The following is a 16,626-nucleotide window of genomic DNA, read 5'->3' as shown; positions in this document are numbered from 1 at the left end:
TTTCATAATCCATTAAATTTATTGATGGACGCATGGGTGTTACTGGAGGAACACGCTTAGTAAGGTCAGTATGGCAACCGACCTGAAGGGAGCTAGCGCCAAGCCGGTTATGCACGAGAACAAGGGTACTAATAACCGTCGGGAGAAGGTTGAGTAGGTAGCCGACCCTGAGGAATGACGGAAACCAAAAAGCCGAAGAAGGAGCGAAAAGCAGTAGAGGAGGCGAAGGCGCCATTGGCCAAGAAGGGGAGTGCCCGTAGAGGAAAGGGCACACCTTCCAATGGTCATGGCAAGAAGGACAGAGGCGAAGCAATTATCGTCAAGGCTGATGGTAAGAGCTATGCTGACGTTCTGAAGGCTTTGCGGGGCGATAAAAAGCTCACTGGCCTGGGGGATGATGTCAACTGCATCCGCAGAACGCAGAAGGGCGAGATGAGCCTCGTCCTGAAGCGGGATGCTACGCGGCAGAGTTCCGCGTATAAAAAGGTTGGCAGAAGAGTGATGCGGTTCAGGCGAGAGCCCTATGCCTAGTAGAGGTAATTTAATGCCGAGGCCTGTACGAAATTACCGAAGCCGGTGAACTGGTAGCTGCACTGGGAGATCAGTGTGGCCTTGAAATCCAGGACACCGCGATTCGGTTATGGAAAGGTTATGCTGGAACGCAGGTTGCCTCATTCCAGGTACTTGTGGCTGACACACGGTACACGAGAATAAGACTGATGTTGCCTTGCTGTCCGACCCGTACCGCATCCCTGCTAAACATAGCAGTTGGGTTGCGGATAAGTCCGGAATAGTGACCATCTGGACTTGCGGGAGGTACCCCATCCAGGAGATAGTGTCATCTCCTGATGATGAGGGTTTTGTTATAGCAAAGGTAAACGGAGTTTACTTTTGCAGCTGCTACTGTCCTCCAAGATGGTGATGGTGATCATCAGGAAATACGTTTTATGATCAGCTATATCCTCAACAGAACCACAAGGTGGGTCAGTTAAGCTGATTCAGGATGGCGTACCTCGCAGTTCGCCTCAGAACTGCTGGAAGAATCACTACTGCGGGAAAATCGGCTTCTAGGCCTTAGTGGTGATGAGTTATCCGATGTCCTAACACGAGCATGTGACGTGTCCAGGAGGACTTTGCCAACCGGCAATCCGGTTCACTGGCGGACGAGCACGATAGCTGATCTTCACAGAACCTGTCTTAGAGCTAAAAGAAGGTTGTGACGTGCTAGAACCGAAGCGGACAGGCTAGAAAGACGCCGGGTATTCCAAACAGCGGGCAGAGCTCTGAACTACGAAATTAAATGTAGTAAGAGAGCCTGCTTTGAAGAGCTTTGTAGGATGGCCAATAATACTCCATGGAGGGAAGCATACAGGATAGTGATGGCTAGGACCAACAGCACATTTCCTGAGAAATCCCCGGAGATGCTAGCCAGGATCGTTGAAGGTTTGTTCCCGAAGCGTGACTATTCGGACTGGCCCGCCACACCGTACGAGTCAGTAAACGTGGTACCGCTAGTGACTAACGATGAGCTTATCGCCGTTGCAACAAAACTTAAGCTAAACAAGGCACCAGGACCGGTTTTTATTCCTAACCTGGTCCTTAAGCACGCGATTCTAGCCTCTCCATATATGTTCAGGAGCTGCCTCCAACGTTGCCTTGACGAAGGAAACTTCCCAGATCGTAGGAAACGGCAGAAGTTGGTGCTATTGCCTAAGCCTGGGAAATCCCCGGGAGAGCCTTCGGCATACAGACCAATTTGCCTACTCGACACAACTAGTAAGTTGTTAGAGGGAGTGATCCTGAATAGATTGACGGACTATACGGAGTGTGCTGGTGGCTTATTGAGCAACCAGTATGGGTTCCGTAAAGGCCGTTCTTCCATCGAATAGTACCAGTTAGGTACTATGCATTGATTACACTAGATTACAAAGAATGCATTTAATAACGCTAGCTGGGCAGCTATAGCTGATTCCATGCATCGCTTGAGAGTCCCGGATTATCTGTGCAGGATTCTGAAAAGCTATTTTCAGAACAGGATATTGTTAGTCGACACCGACGCTGGTCAGCAGTCGATTGAAGTGTCAGCAGGTGTTCCACAGGGATCGATCCTCGGACCGGTTCTGTGGAATATCATGTATGACGGAGTATTACGCTTAAATCTCCCGGCTGGTGTGAAAATAGAAGGCGTTGCGGATGATGTAATGCTAGAGGTCACAGGCGACACTCTCGACGATGTTCATTGGCAATAAAATCTTCATCGCGAATGATGTTCAACGAATCGACGGTGCAAAGTCAGGTGCGTAGACTTATAGCGGGTTTGGCATTGTCTATTATCGGATACGGCGTACCAGCATGTTCCAAAGTACTAGAGGCCGGGTGCAATGTTATTAATCAGGGTACACCGGCTGATGTGTCTACCATATCTTATGAGGCGGTGTGCGTTATTGATGGGATGATGCCGATAAATATATTTATGGAGGAAGATGTGGAGTGCTTCAACGACAGGGACTTGATGCAAGTGTGCGACGTGTCAAGAGAGCAGCTTCGTTGCTCAAATGGCAAAGAGCATGGGACACTGCAGTCAACGGTCGTTGGACCCTCAGACTGATTCCGGAGGTATCGAATTGGATTAGTAGGAAGCATGGTCAGGTCAACATCCACCTATCCCAGGTCTTGTCTGAACATGGCTGCTTTAAAAAGTTCCTGCATAGGTTCGGTTTCGCAGATTCTGCGGAGTGCCCGGAATGTGTAGAATCGGCAGAGCATGTAATGTTTGCATGCCCGCGATTCAATGTTGAACGCAATGCCATGTTGCTTATCAGCGGCATGGATAGGGTGCCAAAACACCAGTGTTCGGAATATGAGTCATGTTCGGGATTTGAGCCAAAACGGTATTTCCGTTATTATATCTAGAGAGATTTAAAGGGTCACACCACGGTTAATTTCGCAGGGCGATTCGTAAATTTTCTTGCTGAATCGGTTCGATACGCTGAATAATGTTTTGATAGAATGGAGACTATAAAATTTCAGCATACTCTAATGTTGAACGCACTAAAGAACAGACGGATTCAGAAGCATTCTGTTGGTGTTGCGCCAAGCAACGAACATATTCAGCTGTTCTTGTAAGAAAAAAGTATCGTTGCCATTATTCATGACATAATGCAGCTCAGGGGTAGCAGGGACTATGTCCAAAAGCTTGACGATCCCTCCCCAGGCCAACTGCGAGTTGTGGTGCCTGCCTAGGACGTGGTGAGGTTCGACAGTGGGCTCTGTTAAACTTCTATAAAAAGTCCTGGTTTTAGGTGGGGCGCTAAAAAGACCTGACACGACGTCCCTCCGACGAGAAAGGAGGTTTGCGCAAGCCCAATCAACCGTCTTTAAAACCAATCATTACGAACATTAAAGAAGATAATACGACTCGATACAATCGGCAACGATCCGGGTGACGGATAAAGGATCACGATTGAAAGCTTGGAACATGAAGCTGCATATCACTAGGTTTCGCAGATTGCGACAGAATAATCTACGATGAATTACATCCCCGCAACTTCGACGTAGTAGCGCTGCAGCAAATCTGCTGGACAGGACAGAAAGTGTGGAAAAGTGAATATCGAGCGGCTACCTTCTACCAAAGCTGTAGTACCACCAACGAGCTGAGAACCGGCTTCATAGTTCTGGGCAAGATGCGCCAACGCGTGATTGGATGACAGAAAAAGCTGAACCATGCACGTAAGGGCTACGTGCCACAGCCTGATATGCCACCAGGACGTAGACGGGAACCTTCTTACGAACGAGCGTAAGGTGATCCAGAGGTGGTGGCAGCACTACGAAGAGCATCTGAATGGCGATGTGGCAGAGAATGATGGTGGTATGGTGGCGAACTTGGGGAGCACACCCGCAGGACATACGTTTTCCGGCTCCGGATCTCCGGATGGAAACAACAAAACCCCTGGGGCTGACCAACTACCAAAAGAGCTATTTAAATACGGTGGCGAGGCAATGGCTAGAGCGCTGCACTGGGTAATTATAAAGGTTTGGGAGGATGAGGTTCTACAGCAGGAGTGGATGAAAGGCGTCGTGTGTCCCATCTATAAGAAGCGTGATGTGCTGGATTGTATCAACTACCGCCCAATCACATTGTTGAACGCCGCCTACAAGGAACTCTCCCAAATTTCATGCCGTCGACTTACACTTTTTCAAAAGTTTTTTTGCCGACTTTTTCAAAAGTAGAGACGAGCAAAAGTTGGAGAACGAGTTTTTGGGATCTCAGGGCCGCAATACTTTGCAAAAAAAAAACAGTTCAAAGAGCAGGACGATAAAATGTCAAGCTGAGCTGGCAGGGATCGTAATGGTCCCTCATTTTCACCCAATAAGCAGTCGATGTGGTGGTGTGACTAGAGTAAGTACAATGCATTGCCATTTTTGTTGCTGTTCTGGGTTCGAATCCCGTTGCGGTCATAATATTTTTATAAATGCACACTGGAAATTTTCGTGGAAAACTAGTGTGGCGTAAGAATGATGAAACGAAAAAAGAATTTCATCAAGTAGACACGATTTTCGTTTATCTTTCAGGGTTGTTCTAGAGAAAAAAAAGTTACTAGTAAAAGATGTTCCTTCCCACAGAATTTGAAAAAAGATTCGCCTTCGGTCCGAAAATCGCTTGTTTTCGCTTCACTGAATTAAAAGCACGAACCCTGCAAGCTGAGCAAAATTGCTGGGTATCTTCGAACACTTGGCCAACTCAATGCTGTCGTAAATAAAATTCCGAAGAGTGTTATCAAGATCTGTATACGCGACTTCAATGCGAAGATCAGATTTGACAACTCCAACCATGAACGCATTATGGGGCGCCATGGTCTCGGAGAAATGAGCGAAAACGGAGAGCTGTTTGCAGAGTTCTGTGGTAATAATGACATGGTGATCGTAGGATCGCTCTTCCCTCATCGACCGGTTTACAAGGTTACGTGGGTCTCCCGTGATGGCTTTACAGAAAATCAAATCGACCACATCTGCATCAGCCGAAAATGGAAACGGAGCCTACTCGATGTACGGAATAAACGTAGTGCCAATATCGTGTTTGATCATCACCTCCTTATCGGCGAAATACGCCTGCGCATTGCGCGGATTCGTCGACAGGAGGAGAGAGTTGAACGACGGTTCAACACACACCGACTGGAAGATGCCACGGTGAAACAGTCCTTCGTTGAAGAACTGGAGACGCGTGCAACAGATATTTCGGGAGGTGGCAACGTGGAAGACCAATGGACCGCCATCAAGAATGCCTTCATCGCCACTAGCGAGAATAATCTGGGCGAACTGCGCACCCAGAGGAAACAATGGATCACCGATGAGACCTGGAGGAAGATAAAAGAGCGAAGAGAAGCCAAAGTCGCGATAGAACGATCAAAAACCAGAGGAGCCAAAGTCTTAGCCCGTCAACGATACTCGACTCTGGAGAAGGAAGTAAAACGCTCATGTCGACGGGACAAGCGAGCGTCGGCGTACTCTCTGGCCGACGAAGGAGAGAGAGCCGCAGCAACCGGGGACATTCGCCTCCTTTACGATATCTCACGACGCTTAAGCGGGGCGAATCATCAGTTATTGACCGACTGACTGACCGACTGACCTACTGACCAGCTGAAACGCTGGTTCGAGCCTGTCGAACAACTTTTTCAAGTGCTAGCCAGGCCACCACCACCTCGGCATGATCTGGCTAGGATCCGACGTATAACACGTATACCGAAACTCCATCACTGCTAGAGTTTCAAACAGCCATCCAAAGCATGAAATCGAATAAAGCCCAAGGGTCGATCACATATCAGCCAAGATGCTCAAAGCTGACCCCATGACATCCGCTCAACTACTGCATCTTTTATTTCATAATATCTGGTACACCGCAACCTTCTCGGTCGACTGGATGCAAGGTATCTCAATGATCGTAGTTACAATCAAACTGAGATAAAACTCATTTTAATATTTTTCTCATTTAATGATGTTGCATGTGTTACTTGAGAAAAAGGGTAACCTGACTGTATGCGATAACTGGCGAGGCATTATGCTGCTGTACCGTTCTCAAAGTTCTATGCAAAGATATCCTAGCCCGGATTCAGGAGAAGATCGATGCGAATATCCGGCGGCAACAGGCCGGATTCCGTGCCGGAAGATCCTGTGTGGACCATATTGTCACGCTCCGTATTATTCTGGAGCAGGTCAACGAATTCCAAGAGTCGCTTTACTTGGTATTCATTGACTACGAAAAAGCTTTCGAATGTGTCAATCACGAGAATATGTGGGGCGCCCTGAGACGCAAGGGGGTTCCTGAGAAAATCATCGGCCTCATCGAGGCACAGTACGAGGCCTTCTCGTGTAGAGTGCTGCGCAATGGGGTCTTGTTCGACCATATCCGGGTCGGAGCTGGTGTGGGGCAAGGATGTATTCTATCACCGTTACTGTTCCTAATCGTATTCGACGATATTCTGGTAGGTGCGAGTTACCGTGAACCAAACCGCGGGCTGCTATGGCAGCCCATAACCATGGAGCACCTAAACGACTTCGAATTGGCTGATGATGTTGCACTCCTCGCTCAACGACGCTCTGACATGCAGAGTAAGCTCAACGACCTTGCCCAGCGCTCTTCTTCGGCAGGTTTAGTCATCAACGTCAACAAAACCAAACCGTTGGATGTAAACACGGTGACTCCTTCCAGTTTCACAGTAGCCGGGCAATCAGTGGATAATGTTGAAAGCTTCCAATATCTTGGTGCGAAATGGCGTCAGACGGCAGTACGGCGGATCAAGAAAGCAAGGGCTGCCTTTGCGAGTTTAAGAAATATCTGGAAAAAACATGCAGATAAATGAACGCACCTAAATACGAATTTTCAACTCTAACGTGAAATCTGTGCTGTTATACCTAGCGAAACATGGTGTGTATCATTGGAGAACACTCAACAGCTGCAGGTGTTCATCAACAGATGCCTGCGGTATATAATACAGGCATGATGGCCTCACAGCAGAGGCAGCAGAGGCAGACCTAAAGGCTCATGGCGGCGGAGCCTCAATAAAGAAATAAAAAAAGTCGACCAAATTCTAACCTGGCAACAGGTTAAAGCGATAGCTGAACAACGCTCAGGATGGAGATTTTTCAAGTCGGCCCTTTGCACCACCGGATATGTACAGGACCCATAAGTAAGTAAGTAAGTTCCAACACATCACTGTCGAAACCTGTTGTCTGACGCACTACAACACAGGCTCAACGATGACCATTGCAAGATTCAGACCTGCGTCAGTCTCTTGCTGCCACATAATGCCGTCTGAGGGTATAGAAGCCAATAGGGGTTGCAAAGAATTCATGTCGGAATACCCAAGGGGTTCCCATGGGGAGCCTAAAGGAATTCCGTCGGAATCTCTAAAGGCTTCCCGTCGAAAGGGATTTTGGGCGGAGTGATTTTAGCGATTTGTCGTTCTTAAATGAATTTCCTATATTGCATCCTCTATTGATTCTGCCTTTGGTTTTTAATCTTGTTGCTCGGTGCTGGCGTCTACTTGCTAACGGGACTTTTCGGAACAGTCCAACAAGCCAGGCAAGCGAACTGTTGGGACAGCACCGATAGGTGTTTGGACCTCTTATAGCAAGACCTGCATTAGCATATTGCATGAGTCAGCTTTAAATTTAGTATATTTCAATTAGTTTTCAAATTCAACTGTGTGTTTTTTAATATTACTTACATTTGTAGTCCTTCTTGTATTTTTGTGAACTGTCCAACAATTTTAACTAGGATAACTAACCAGTTTCAACGTAATTAGCTTTAATTCAATGTTGTACGTCGAAGCTTTAAAAAGTTTTAACTTGTTATGTCTGTATAGTTATATAGGTAGGTGTTTACAATTCAATTTGCATGGCTAGAATATAACAATACATCAGAACGATGACGACCGCCCCTAATGTAGCTTCTTGCAGATTGTGGATCGAGTGACCCTTCCGCACCGGGGTGCTGGTTTCGCGACGTTCGGAACACGAACCAAGAATTGGGTTGTTTAGGGGTATATATGTTTTTATATATTCTGAATCTGCATAAAAATCTGAGCCTAATTCCAATTTTTCAGAATTTTTGGAGCCCCGGAACTATTTTTAATTTGCATTTTAAATTTATATGGGACTTAAAATTTGTTCTTATGCTGCATGGGCCAACTGTCATTCTATGAATGTTAGTGTCATTCTATCGATTGAAATGGATTATTGTTTGCTGTACAAAAATGTAAATAAAAAGTTTACAAACAAAATAAAAATATGTTGGAGATCAGGAAAGCATGCTCTTTATGTTAAACTGCAAAAAACTAGATATTTTTCTGAGCTAAACAACCCAATTGCAGCTCAGGTGCGAAGTGCGTGTTCTATTCTGAGACAACATTGCAACAATTCATTGTTAGTATTAGGGGGACTGAAACACCCGCGGTTGACTCGGGACGGGATATGGGATTTCGGGGTGATACAATTTAGGATTGGTAACTTGGGACGATCATTCAGTCACTTTCGCTTATGCGAGCAGTATCTATCAAACAATGTTTCCTTATTATCAATGACAAAAAATTCAACATTTGATGAACAATCAATTGAAACCTTTTTGTCGAAATATTATTTTCTAAATTGGTCACGAAAATTGTAATAATAATGTTTGGGCTGTCATCGTCGATTTTTTTAGTATAAACACCTACATCCACTTCACGGCTATGTCACAGACATTACCCACTGTTCGTTTTTTTAAATTATCGATATAAGCCTACGGCTGCCAAATAGTATAAATCATTAGTTTTCTTTACAGTGTGCCGGAAAAGTGGTCCATGTGTTGATTCATCCTATTCCTATGTCTCAATTATTTCTCACTAGAATCTATCATTTCGGCTGGTGGTACATAGCGTTTCTGGAAACTGTTGAGCTTCTCGTATAAACACTATCATAGCTTAAAATCTTCAAATTTTGAGGACCGAGATCTGATTATTTTGCCTTAAAAGCACACGTTCATATGTTTGTATTCTAATGAATTTGATCTTTGAAACCTACTAATAGACAGTCGGCAGAGAAACTTCAAAAGATAAATTGAAGCTGTTGAAAAATTGGACCTGACATCTGATCAAGTCGATGACGAGCCATCACTTAGATACTTCCACAAGAAGTATTGAAAACAGTGGAACAGATTATTATTATACCCAAATGCATCGCATCTAAAACAAAGCCTGGAACGCTTTGAAATGAAATTGAACGCAAATTATTAATCACATATACATTTTAACGATTTATTGATCTTGAATCATAATGGAAATATTCGCCATACCCACAACAATACTTGATTGTTAATTAGCAATTAAAGCAAATTACCGATATATAAATCGTCATTTACAACTATATGACAGCATCACCTTTTCATCCAAGTTTATTCCCATTCAAGGGCAGCGTCACCACAAGGTTTTTAATTACTAGGTAGGTATCGTCTTAACCGGCGTTTTTATCATCTCGTAAAACACATCCACTTAGTTCACAAAGATCCGTCAGTGAATAGCAAAAAAAGTAACGAAATAAATCCTCCTCCGCTCGAATCTGCGATTAGGCTCGCTAATCTGTTTCTGTGTTAACAAAACACTCTGCTCGCTCTGGGCGTTAACGTTTTTGTCTCGCCATCTCACAATCAATCACACTTTCCAGCCGCGATGATTTCCATGACAAATAATGGCTTACTAATTTGGATCTTCTGGTTTTATCGTTCCAGCAACGACCGCAGGTGCTCAACGATGGATCGTTCAAGTTTGCCGCCAATACGGGTTTCTCCTGCAGTGGCCGAGCCGCCGGGTACTACGCGGACATTGAAACCGGTTGTCAGGTGGGTTCGGGGGTTCTCGCTTTTAGGTTGATTGTGAATTTGTCACACCCGATATGCTTTTTTTTGGGATCTTCGACAGATTTACCACATGTGTGACGGATTGGGACGGCAGTTCAGCTACGCCTGTCCCAATACGACCCTGTTCCAGCAGCGAATGCTAATCTGCGATCATTGGTACATGGTCAATTGTTCCAAAGCCGAAAGCAACTACGCAGCGAATCTGCTAATTGGTAACTATCATGATAACATTTAATTATTCATTCATAATTTTTTTCTGAACAGTGTCAAACGTGGTTCTCAGCACATATCACTCCAACATTTAGATTGTTGCTTGTAGGACATCACCCATAGCTTAGGCACAGAGAACAGACATGGAGGCTCGAACAAAATTTCTTGCAAAACATGTGTAAACAAACACACCGAACTTCAACGCCATCGACGTCGACATTGCAACTTACAATCTCATTTTGACAACACGATGGCGCTGGTATGCTATTGTATGCAAAACGACACTAGCGCACAGTGACATTTTTTGATGACGCTAGCGCTGATTATGCACGGGATAACGGCGACATTCCAAAGTTATTTCAATTTCAAAATAAACAGTAAAAGTTATCACAACATAGCGAGTGCAGCTTCAACGTCTGTTCTCTGTGGTTTCTTTGCACACTAGCTAGCACCCTGCTTTAATCCATCTAAGGTAACAAATGATGTCAATATTTCATGCGCATCCCTTACACTTGATTTCGATCCGTCCAACGTTATAGTGGTTATACGAATCAGCCGTATCAGTTTCGCCGGAAAACCATGTTCCAGCATAATTTGCCATAATTTATTCCGTTTCACTGAATCGTACGCCTCCTTGAAATCAATAAACAGATAGTGTGTCTGCAAGTTGTACTCCCGGAATTTATCAAGGATTTGTCTCAGGGTAAACGTTTGATCCGTCATTGATCGGCCCACATGAAAACCTGCGCCGACGAAGGACTCTTCAAGCGGTCTCAACCTGTTGAACAGAATACGGGACATAATTTTGTACGCCGAATTAAGGAGGGTTATTCCTTGATAATTGGCACACTCCAGTCTGTGCCCTTTCTTAAAGAGAGGGCAAATGAGGCCGTCCAACCAGCTAGCAGGCAATTCCTCGTCTTCCCATATTTTCGACATGATATGGTGCTGAACTTCATAAAACTGCTCACTGCCATGTTTGAGGTTCAGCCGGGAGCTGATCCTTTATCGCAGCCTTATTGTTATTCAGCTTTTCAACAGCTTTTTTAACCTCATTTAGTATAGGCGACTCCACAGCTTGTCCATCGTCGCTAATATTTATTCTACTCACCGATGCACCGTCACTTCCACTATTCTGTTCTTGCTTCCTTGTACCGACCTTTATTCGATCAAGTACCCGACACCAACATCCGGCTTCTGGCAACGTTCTTCTCTTCTGTCACTCTCTGACACTCCACATCGAACCAACCCGTCCTGGATCACCTCTGTGCACTGCCTACCACTTCTCGTTCTGTTGATGTTGACGTTAACGTTGATTGCACTTATCCGTTCGTTGAGCTTCTGGCGGCACTCAGCCGATACTCCTTCCGCCAACAATCGCTGGGTATTGTAACGCATCATTCGCTGTGATCTTTCCTTCGATACAGTTGACAACCGTTATTGAATTTTAATGACAACGAGATGGTGATCAGAGTCGAATTTCGGACCTCTGAATGTCGTCCACACATCGATAACATCCGAGAAATGGCGCCCATCCACCAGAACATGGTCTATCTGGTTGCAAATTTCACCATTTGGGTGTCTCCAGGTGTACTTTCGGATGTTCTTTCGTGCAAAGTAGGTGCCACTGATGGCCAACCCTCTGACAGCAGCGAAATTTACCAGCCGTAGGCCATTGTCATTGGTGGCGGAGTGAAGGCTCTCCCTACCGATTATGGGACGGAAAAAGTCCTCTCTAACGATTTGAGCTTCAGCGTCTCCGATAACAATTTTCACGTCATGCTTTGGGTACTCTCCATAGGCTTTATCAAGACATTCATAAAACGTGTCCTTCACGTCATCGGATTTATCGTTTGTCGGTACGTAAACGTTGATTAGACTGTAATGGATCAATCAAGGTAACTCATTTTGCACTCACCGCATCAAAACAACGGCGGCACTGTATACGCATATTTCTACTCGTGTGTGTTTGACAGAACAGGTCTACGGTGGCGTGATCTGTTCATTTCATAGCGGCAGTTTTTGCTTATTGATTGGTCCATTGAAGAATTTGCCCCGCGTCCTCAACAAACAGATTCGTTCGCTAATGTGTTTCACTCGCTTCATCTGCTTGCCCATCACTACTAAACTAACTCCATGCTCTGTTTTTCCGCCTCCGCTGTGATAGATGTTGTATTTGAATGCAGTATTGGTCGTGGGGTCCATGGCTCGGAATTCACATTCTCCGGATCTAGCCCATCAGACTTCTTGAATAGCGACCACGTTCACTCCAACCTTCTGCAGTTCAAGAGCCAGAAGCCTCCCTTCTCCAGGTTCATTTGGGGTCCGGACATTCCAGGTACCAAGTTTCCAATCATAGTCCTTATTTCGTTGCCGGGTCGGTTGCCAAAAATAACGTTATCTTTTTCTTTTATCTCAATTTTTCGTGGTATTTGAGAGGCTTCAGTAAGCTATTTTACCGGGGTCGCGTTACCTATATCGCGCTGGTGGGTCTGCCACCTTAGGTATAGCTGACGCGATACAGCATTTCGTTAATCAGCCGCTGGGTACCAGGCAGACGCTGTTTGAGCCGCACCTCCTGGTGAACAGACGCTCGAGGCGTACCTTCTCACTCTAGCGGATGTCAGAAGGACAACAGTACACAGGCTGCACTACCAGCTAAGTACACAACCCTTAGCTGGCGGTCTTTTGTCATCGGACGACCCGTGGAAGCGTGAGATAGGAACTTGTGGGGACCAGAGCTATGTTGGGCGCTCCTTCCTTTAGTGTCCAATTGTTATAGTTGTTTCCGTAATAAATTAGATTAAGTACCCTTGTGGTATTCTTTCTATACGACAATGCAGGGAGCTAAAACACAACCGAATGCTGTTAGAGACCGACTAGAAATCAACGGATCAGATCTTTTATTCGTAGATATAACTATAAATGATGACCATGCTTTCAGACCACAGTATATCTATCATACAGTGCGAGCTCTATAAAGCGAACACTACAGCTCTCCACCCTTTAAGCTGAATCATAATTGATCCTAATTATACAATAAAAATATTTCGAGCTGACGATGGTCAAATATAAATTCACATAATGGGAATGATTTCATTTCGACATCAGATTATCTGAACGTATTAACTTATAATACAATTAAAAATTTCAATCGATTCAATTGTAAACAAAATCCTTAATCCTATTTGGGGCTCTAGCCCTTTTCGATCTACGCAGTGGAGCGTCCGGTAATCTAGCCGCCTGAGCATCACGCTTTCTTCTTCGACCGTTGCGATTGGTTTCGACAGGGAGTTCCCCGCTATCTTCCTGTTGTTCGCCCCTTGGCACTTCCATTATCTCTCGTGGCGGTATGAATACATTGGGATGCGTAGGTATAATCAAAGTTTTAGGCATCTTCAACTGGTCGCGATACGCGATGATCCGCGCGCTTCCAATCATGATCTGGAAAGTATTGATTAAAAATCTTCGTAAATAAATAGCTTTTAACCATCTTGAATGATTATTTGGATTGTGGTTCTTATACCACACCTCATCTCCTTCAGCTAAATGGTCTAGTTTATCTAAGTATGACATTGCTAGTTTTGGTTTGCTCATCATTTGTCTGAGGTACAGATAAGAACTTTTTCGGGACCCACTTAGGGTTTAACATATCAACCAATGTCTTTGGCTTATATGCAAGCATCTTTTCAGAAGGGAATGTGGCATCGATAGAAACTATATTACGGTAATTAAAAAGAAACAAATTAATCTGGTCCTCCAATCTTAATTCTGCCAATTCTGGCTCTAGTAAGAAATTTTTCAACACCTCCTTTACAGTCTTTACTGATCTTTCCGCCTGCCGGTGTTGGGTGGATGGTAAGGCGGACTTTTTAGAACAATTATTCCCTGCTTTTCTAGAAAGTTCTAAAATCCATATGAATTGAAAGGAGGACCTCCGTCGGAAACTAAAATGTCAGGAAGACCAAAACGTGAGAACATTTCCACCAATTTGAGCATTACTTGACTACATTCAGTTCCATTTTTCATCCATTCTACCTCTATCCATTTGGAGAAACTGTCAATCATTAATAAAAAGGTGTGGTGATGGAAGTGAAAGAAGTCGATGTCGATTGACTTTGGGACTATTTCCTTACAACTACAAATTTCGCAAATGTCAATGAATCTCTCAATGGCTGAGTTGATTCCAAACCAGTACACATACCGCCTTGCTTGTTGCTTCATTTTCACGATGCCTGCATGGTTCGAATGTAATAATTTTAGCACTTTTCCTTGCAAGCTTCGTGGTATTGCAACTCTGTCTTTGTATAACAGACAATCTCCCACGATCTCCAGTTCATTTTGATTAGAAAATACGTCATTAAACTGTCTATTTAAACGCTTAGGCCACCCGTTTCTCATGAAAAAAATAATTTTTTGAAGAAATTCATCTTGTTGTGTAGCCTTTGCTATAGCGATGCTGTCCATTGGGAACTCGTCTCCAAAATTGATATTACAAATACGGTCTACATCGTACTCCCTAGGAACTTCACATTCTGAAGGGTAACGCGAACAAAAATCCGCGTTCCCCATTTTGGCAGAAGGCCTGTAAAAAATATCAAATTCATAAATGGAAAGCTCCAATATATAGCGTTGAAGTCTAGTAACAAATATTGAATTTTTTCCCGTTTTACCAAAAATACCAACTAGAGGTTTATGATCTGTGTGAACTGTAAATTTTTTCCCATACAGGTATTTATGAAACTTCTTTATAGTACACACTAAGGCCAATGCCTCAAGGTGGAGTATAGGATAAGATTTTTGCGCATCATTCAAGGAAAAAGATGTAAATGAGATTGGTTTTTCTACTCCATCCACAAGGTGTGCTATTACTCCGCCTAACCCATAACCTGATGCATCTGATACCACAACTATGGGCTTCAATGGATCATAGAATTCCAAGAAATTGGCTCTCAAAAGTGCTGACTTACTTATCTCAAATGCCCTTTGACATTGTTTACTCCATTCATATTTCACATCCTTCTTTAACAAATTGTACAAACAGTACAACTTCGATGATAAATTAGGTATGAACTTATGGTAATAATTAATTAATCCCAAGAATGATTTCAATTCAGTTACATTATTAGGAATATGAGCATTTTGAATAGTTGATATTTTGTCTGAGCATGGCATCAAGCCTTTTTCGCCAATAATATGGCCTAAGTATTCCAGTTCCGTCACGAAAAATTTACACTTCCCCCAGATTACTTTAATGTTTGCATCGCTAAGTCTTTCCAGTACTAATACTAGTTTTCTTTTGCAATCACTTAGGTCTTTACCTGCTATTAAAACATCGTCCAAATATACATAAACACCATCAATTCCTCTTAAAACTTGCTCCATAGTTTGTTGAAAGATTGAGGCACTAGAAGAAGCACCCTGAGGCAATCTATTGTATGTGTACAACCCCTTAATGGTGTTTATAACCATAAACTTTTTGGATCTTTTAGATAAAGCCAATTGAGTATAGGCTCCTTCCAAATCTAGGGCGCAAAAATATCGACATCCTGCTAAATTGGCAAACAAATCTTGTGCGGAGGGAAGTGGGTATGTGTTAGGAATGATTTGTTTGTTGATTGAAACCTTACAATCAATGACTAGTCTTATTTCATTATTCTTTTTCATCACCACCACTACAGGCGATGCCCACTCGCTGGTCTTTACCGGTGTTATAACATTCTCCTTCTCTAATCTATCCAAATAATTCAATACTTTTTCCCTAAGTCTATAAGGAACGTCATACGCTTTTTTAAAAATGGGTGTATTATCTCTAAGTACAAGTTCAGCCTCATAGCCGACTATTGGTGAGGAAAAATCTTTCCCAAAAACTTTAGAAAACCTTTGCTTTATCTCATATATTTCGTTTATCTTGCAAGACTCCATCATATTGTTTACCATATTTAAGTTAGAAAAACATTGCCTCCAATTTGGGAAAAATTTGTCCAGCCACGTTCGGCCCATTAAGGGAATAAAATCATTGCTGCAATTTAAAACTAAAATTTTCAGTTGCTTTTGCATTTCTGCATACTGAACTGAAACAGTGGCTTCTCCTTCAATTTGCAGTTTTGAACCGTTTATCACAATTAGTTGCTTAGTACATTTAACCAGAGGCTTTTCAAACATCGAAAAATAACGCTCCCGACTCATTACCGACACCGCAGAACCGCAGTCTACTTCCATCGTAAGCAATTTCCCATCAACATACAAATTTATCAAGCAAGGTTCACTGATTCTATTTACAGAGGACACTAACATACACGAAAAATCACCTGCATCGTTGTCGTCACCATCGTCCTCACTGTCCGAGTCACGCGTTCTCATGCGATTCAGCATCTCGTTCAAATGTCTGTCAGCAGTAGGTCCAGGCTTATAGGATTCTACTAGATTAACCGCGTCCCGTCTGAGATTTTTCAATCTAAAACATTTCCGTTTTATATGCCCTTTGGCACCACAAAAGTCGCACGTAAAACCAGAATAATCTGGAC

The 16,626-nt window shown here is 43.6% G+C and overlaps 1 protein-coding gene across 1 annotated transcript in view; it reads left to right on the top strand.

Moving 5' to 3' along the window:
- Nucleotides 1–16,626, top strand: part of LOC134225139 (uncharacterized) — a 274,191-nt gene that overhangs the window by 239,595 nt on the left and 17,970 nt on the right. The window contains exons 3-4 of the mRNA XM_062704973.1: nucleotides 9,761–9,871; nucleotides 9,951–10,101. Coding sequence (XP_062560957.1) covers nucleotides 9,761–9,871; nucleotides 9,951–10,101 — 262 coding nt within the window. The remainder of the gene's footprint in view (nucleotides 1–9,760; nucleotides 9,872–9,950; nucleotides 10,102–16,626) is intronic.

This window comes from Armigeres subalbatus, chromosome 3, assembly GCF_024139115.2.
Source record: "Armigeres subalbatus isolate Guangzhou_Male chromosome 3, GZ_Asu_2, whole genome shotgun sequence".
Lineage (NCBI taxonomy): Eukaryota > Metazoa > Arthropoda > Insecta > Diptera > Culicidae > Armigeres > Armigeres subalbatus.
The sequence above is the reverse complement of the archived record's forward strand: the minus strand, read 5'-3'. Positions and strand labels throughout refer to the sequence as shown.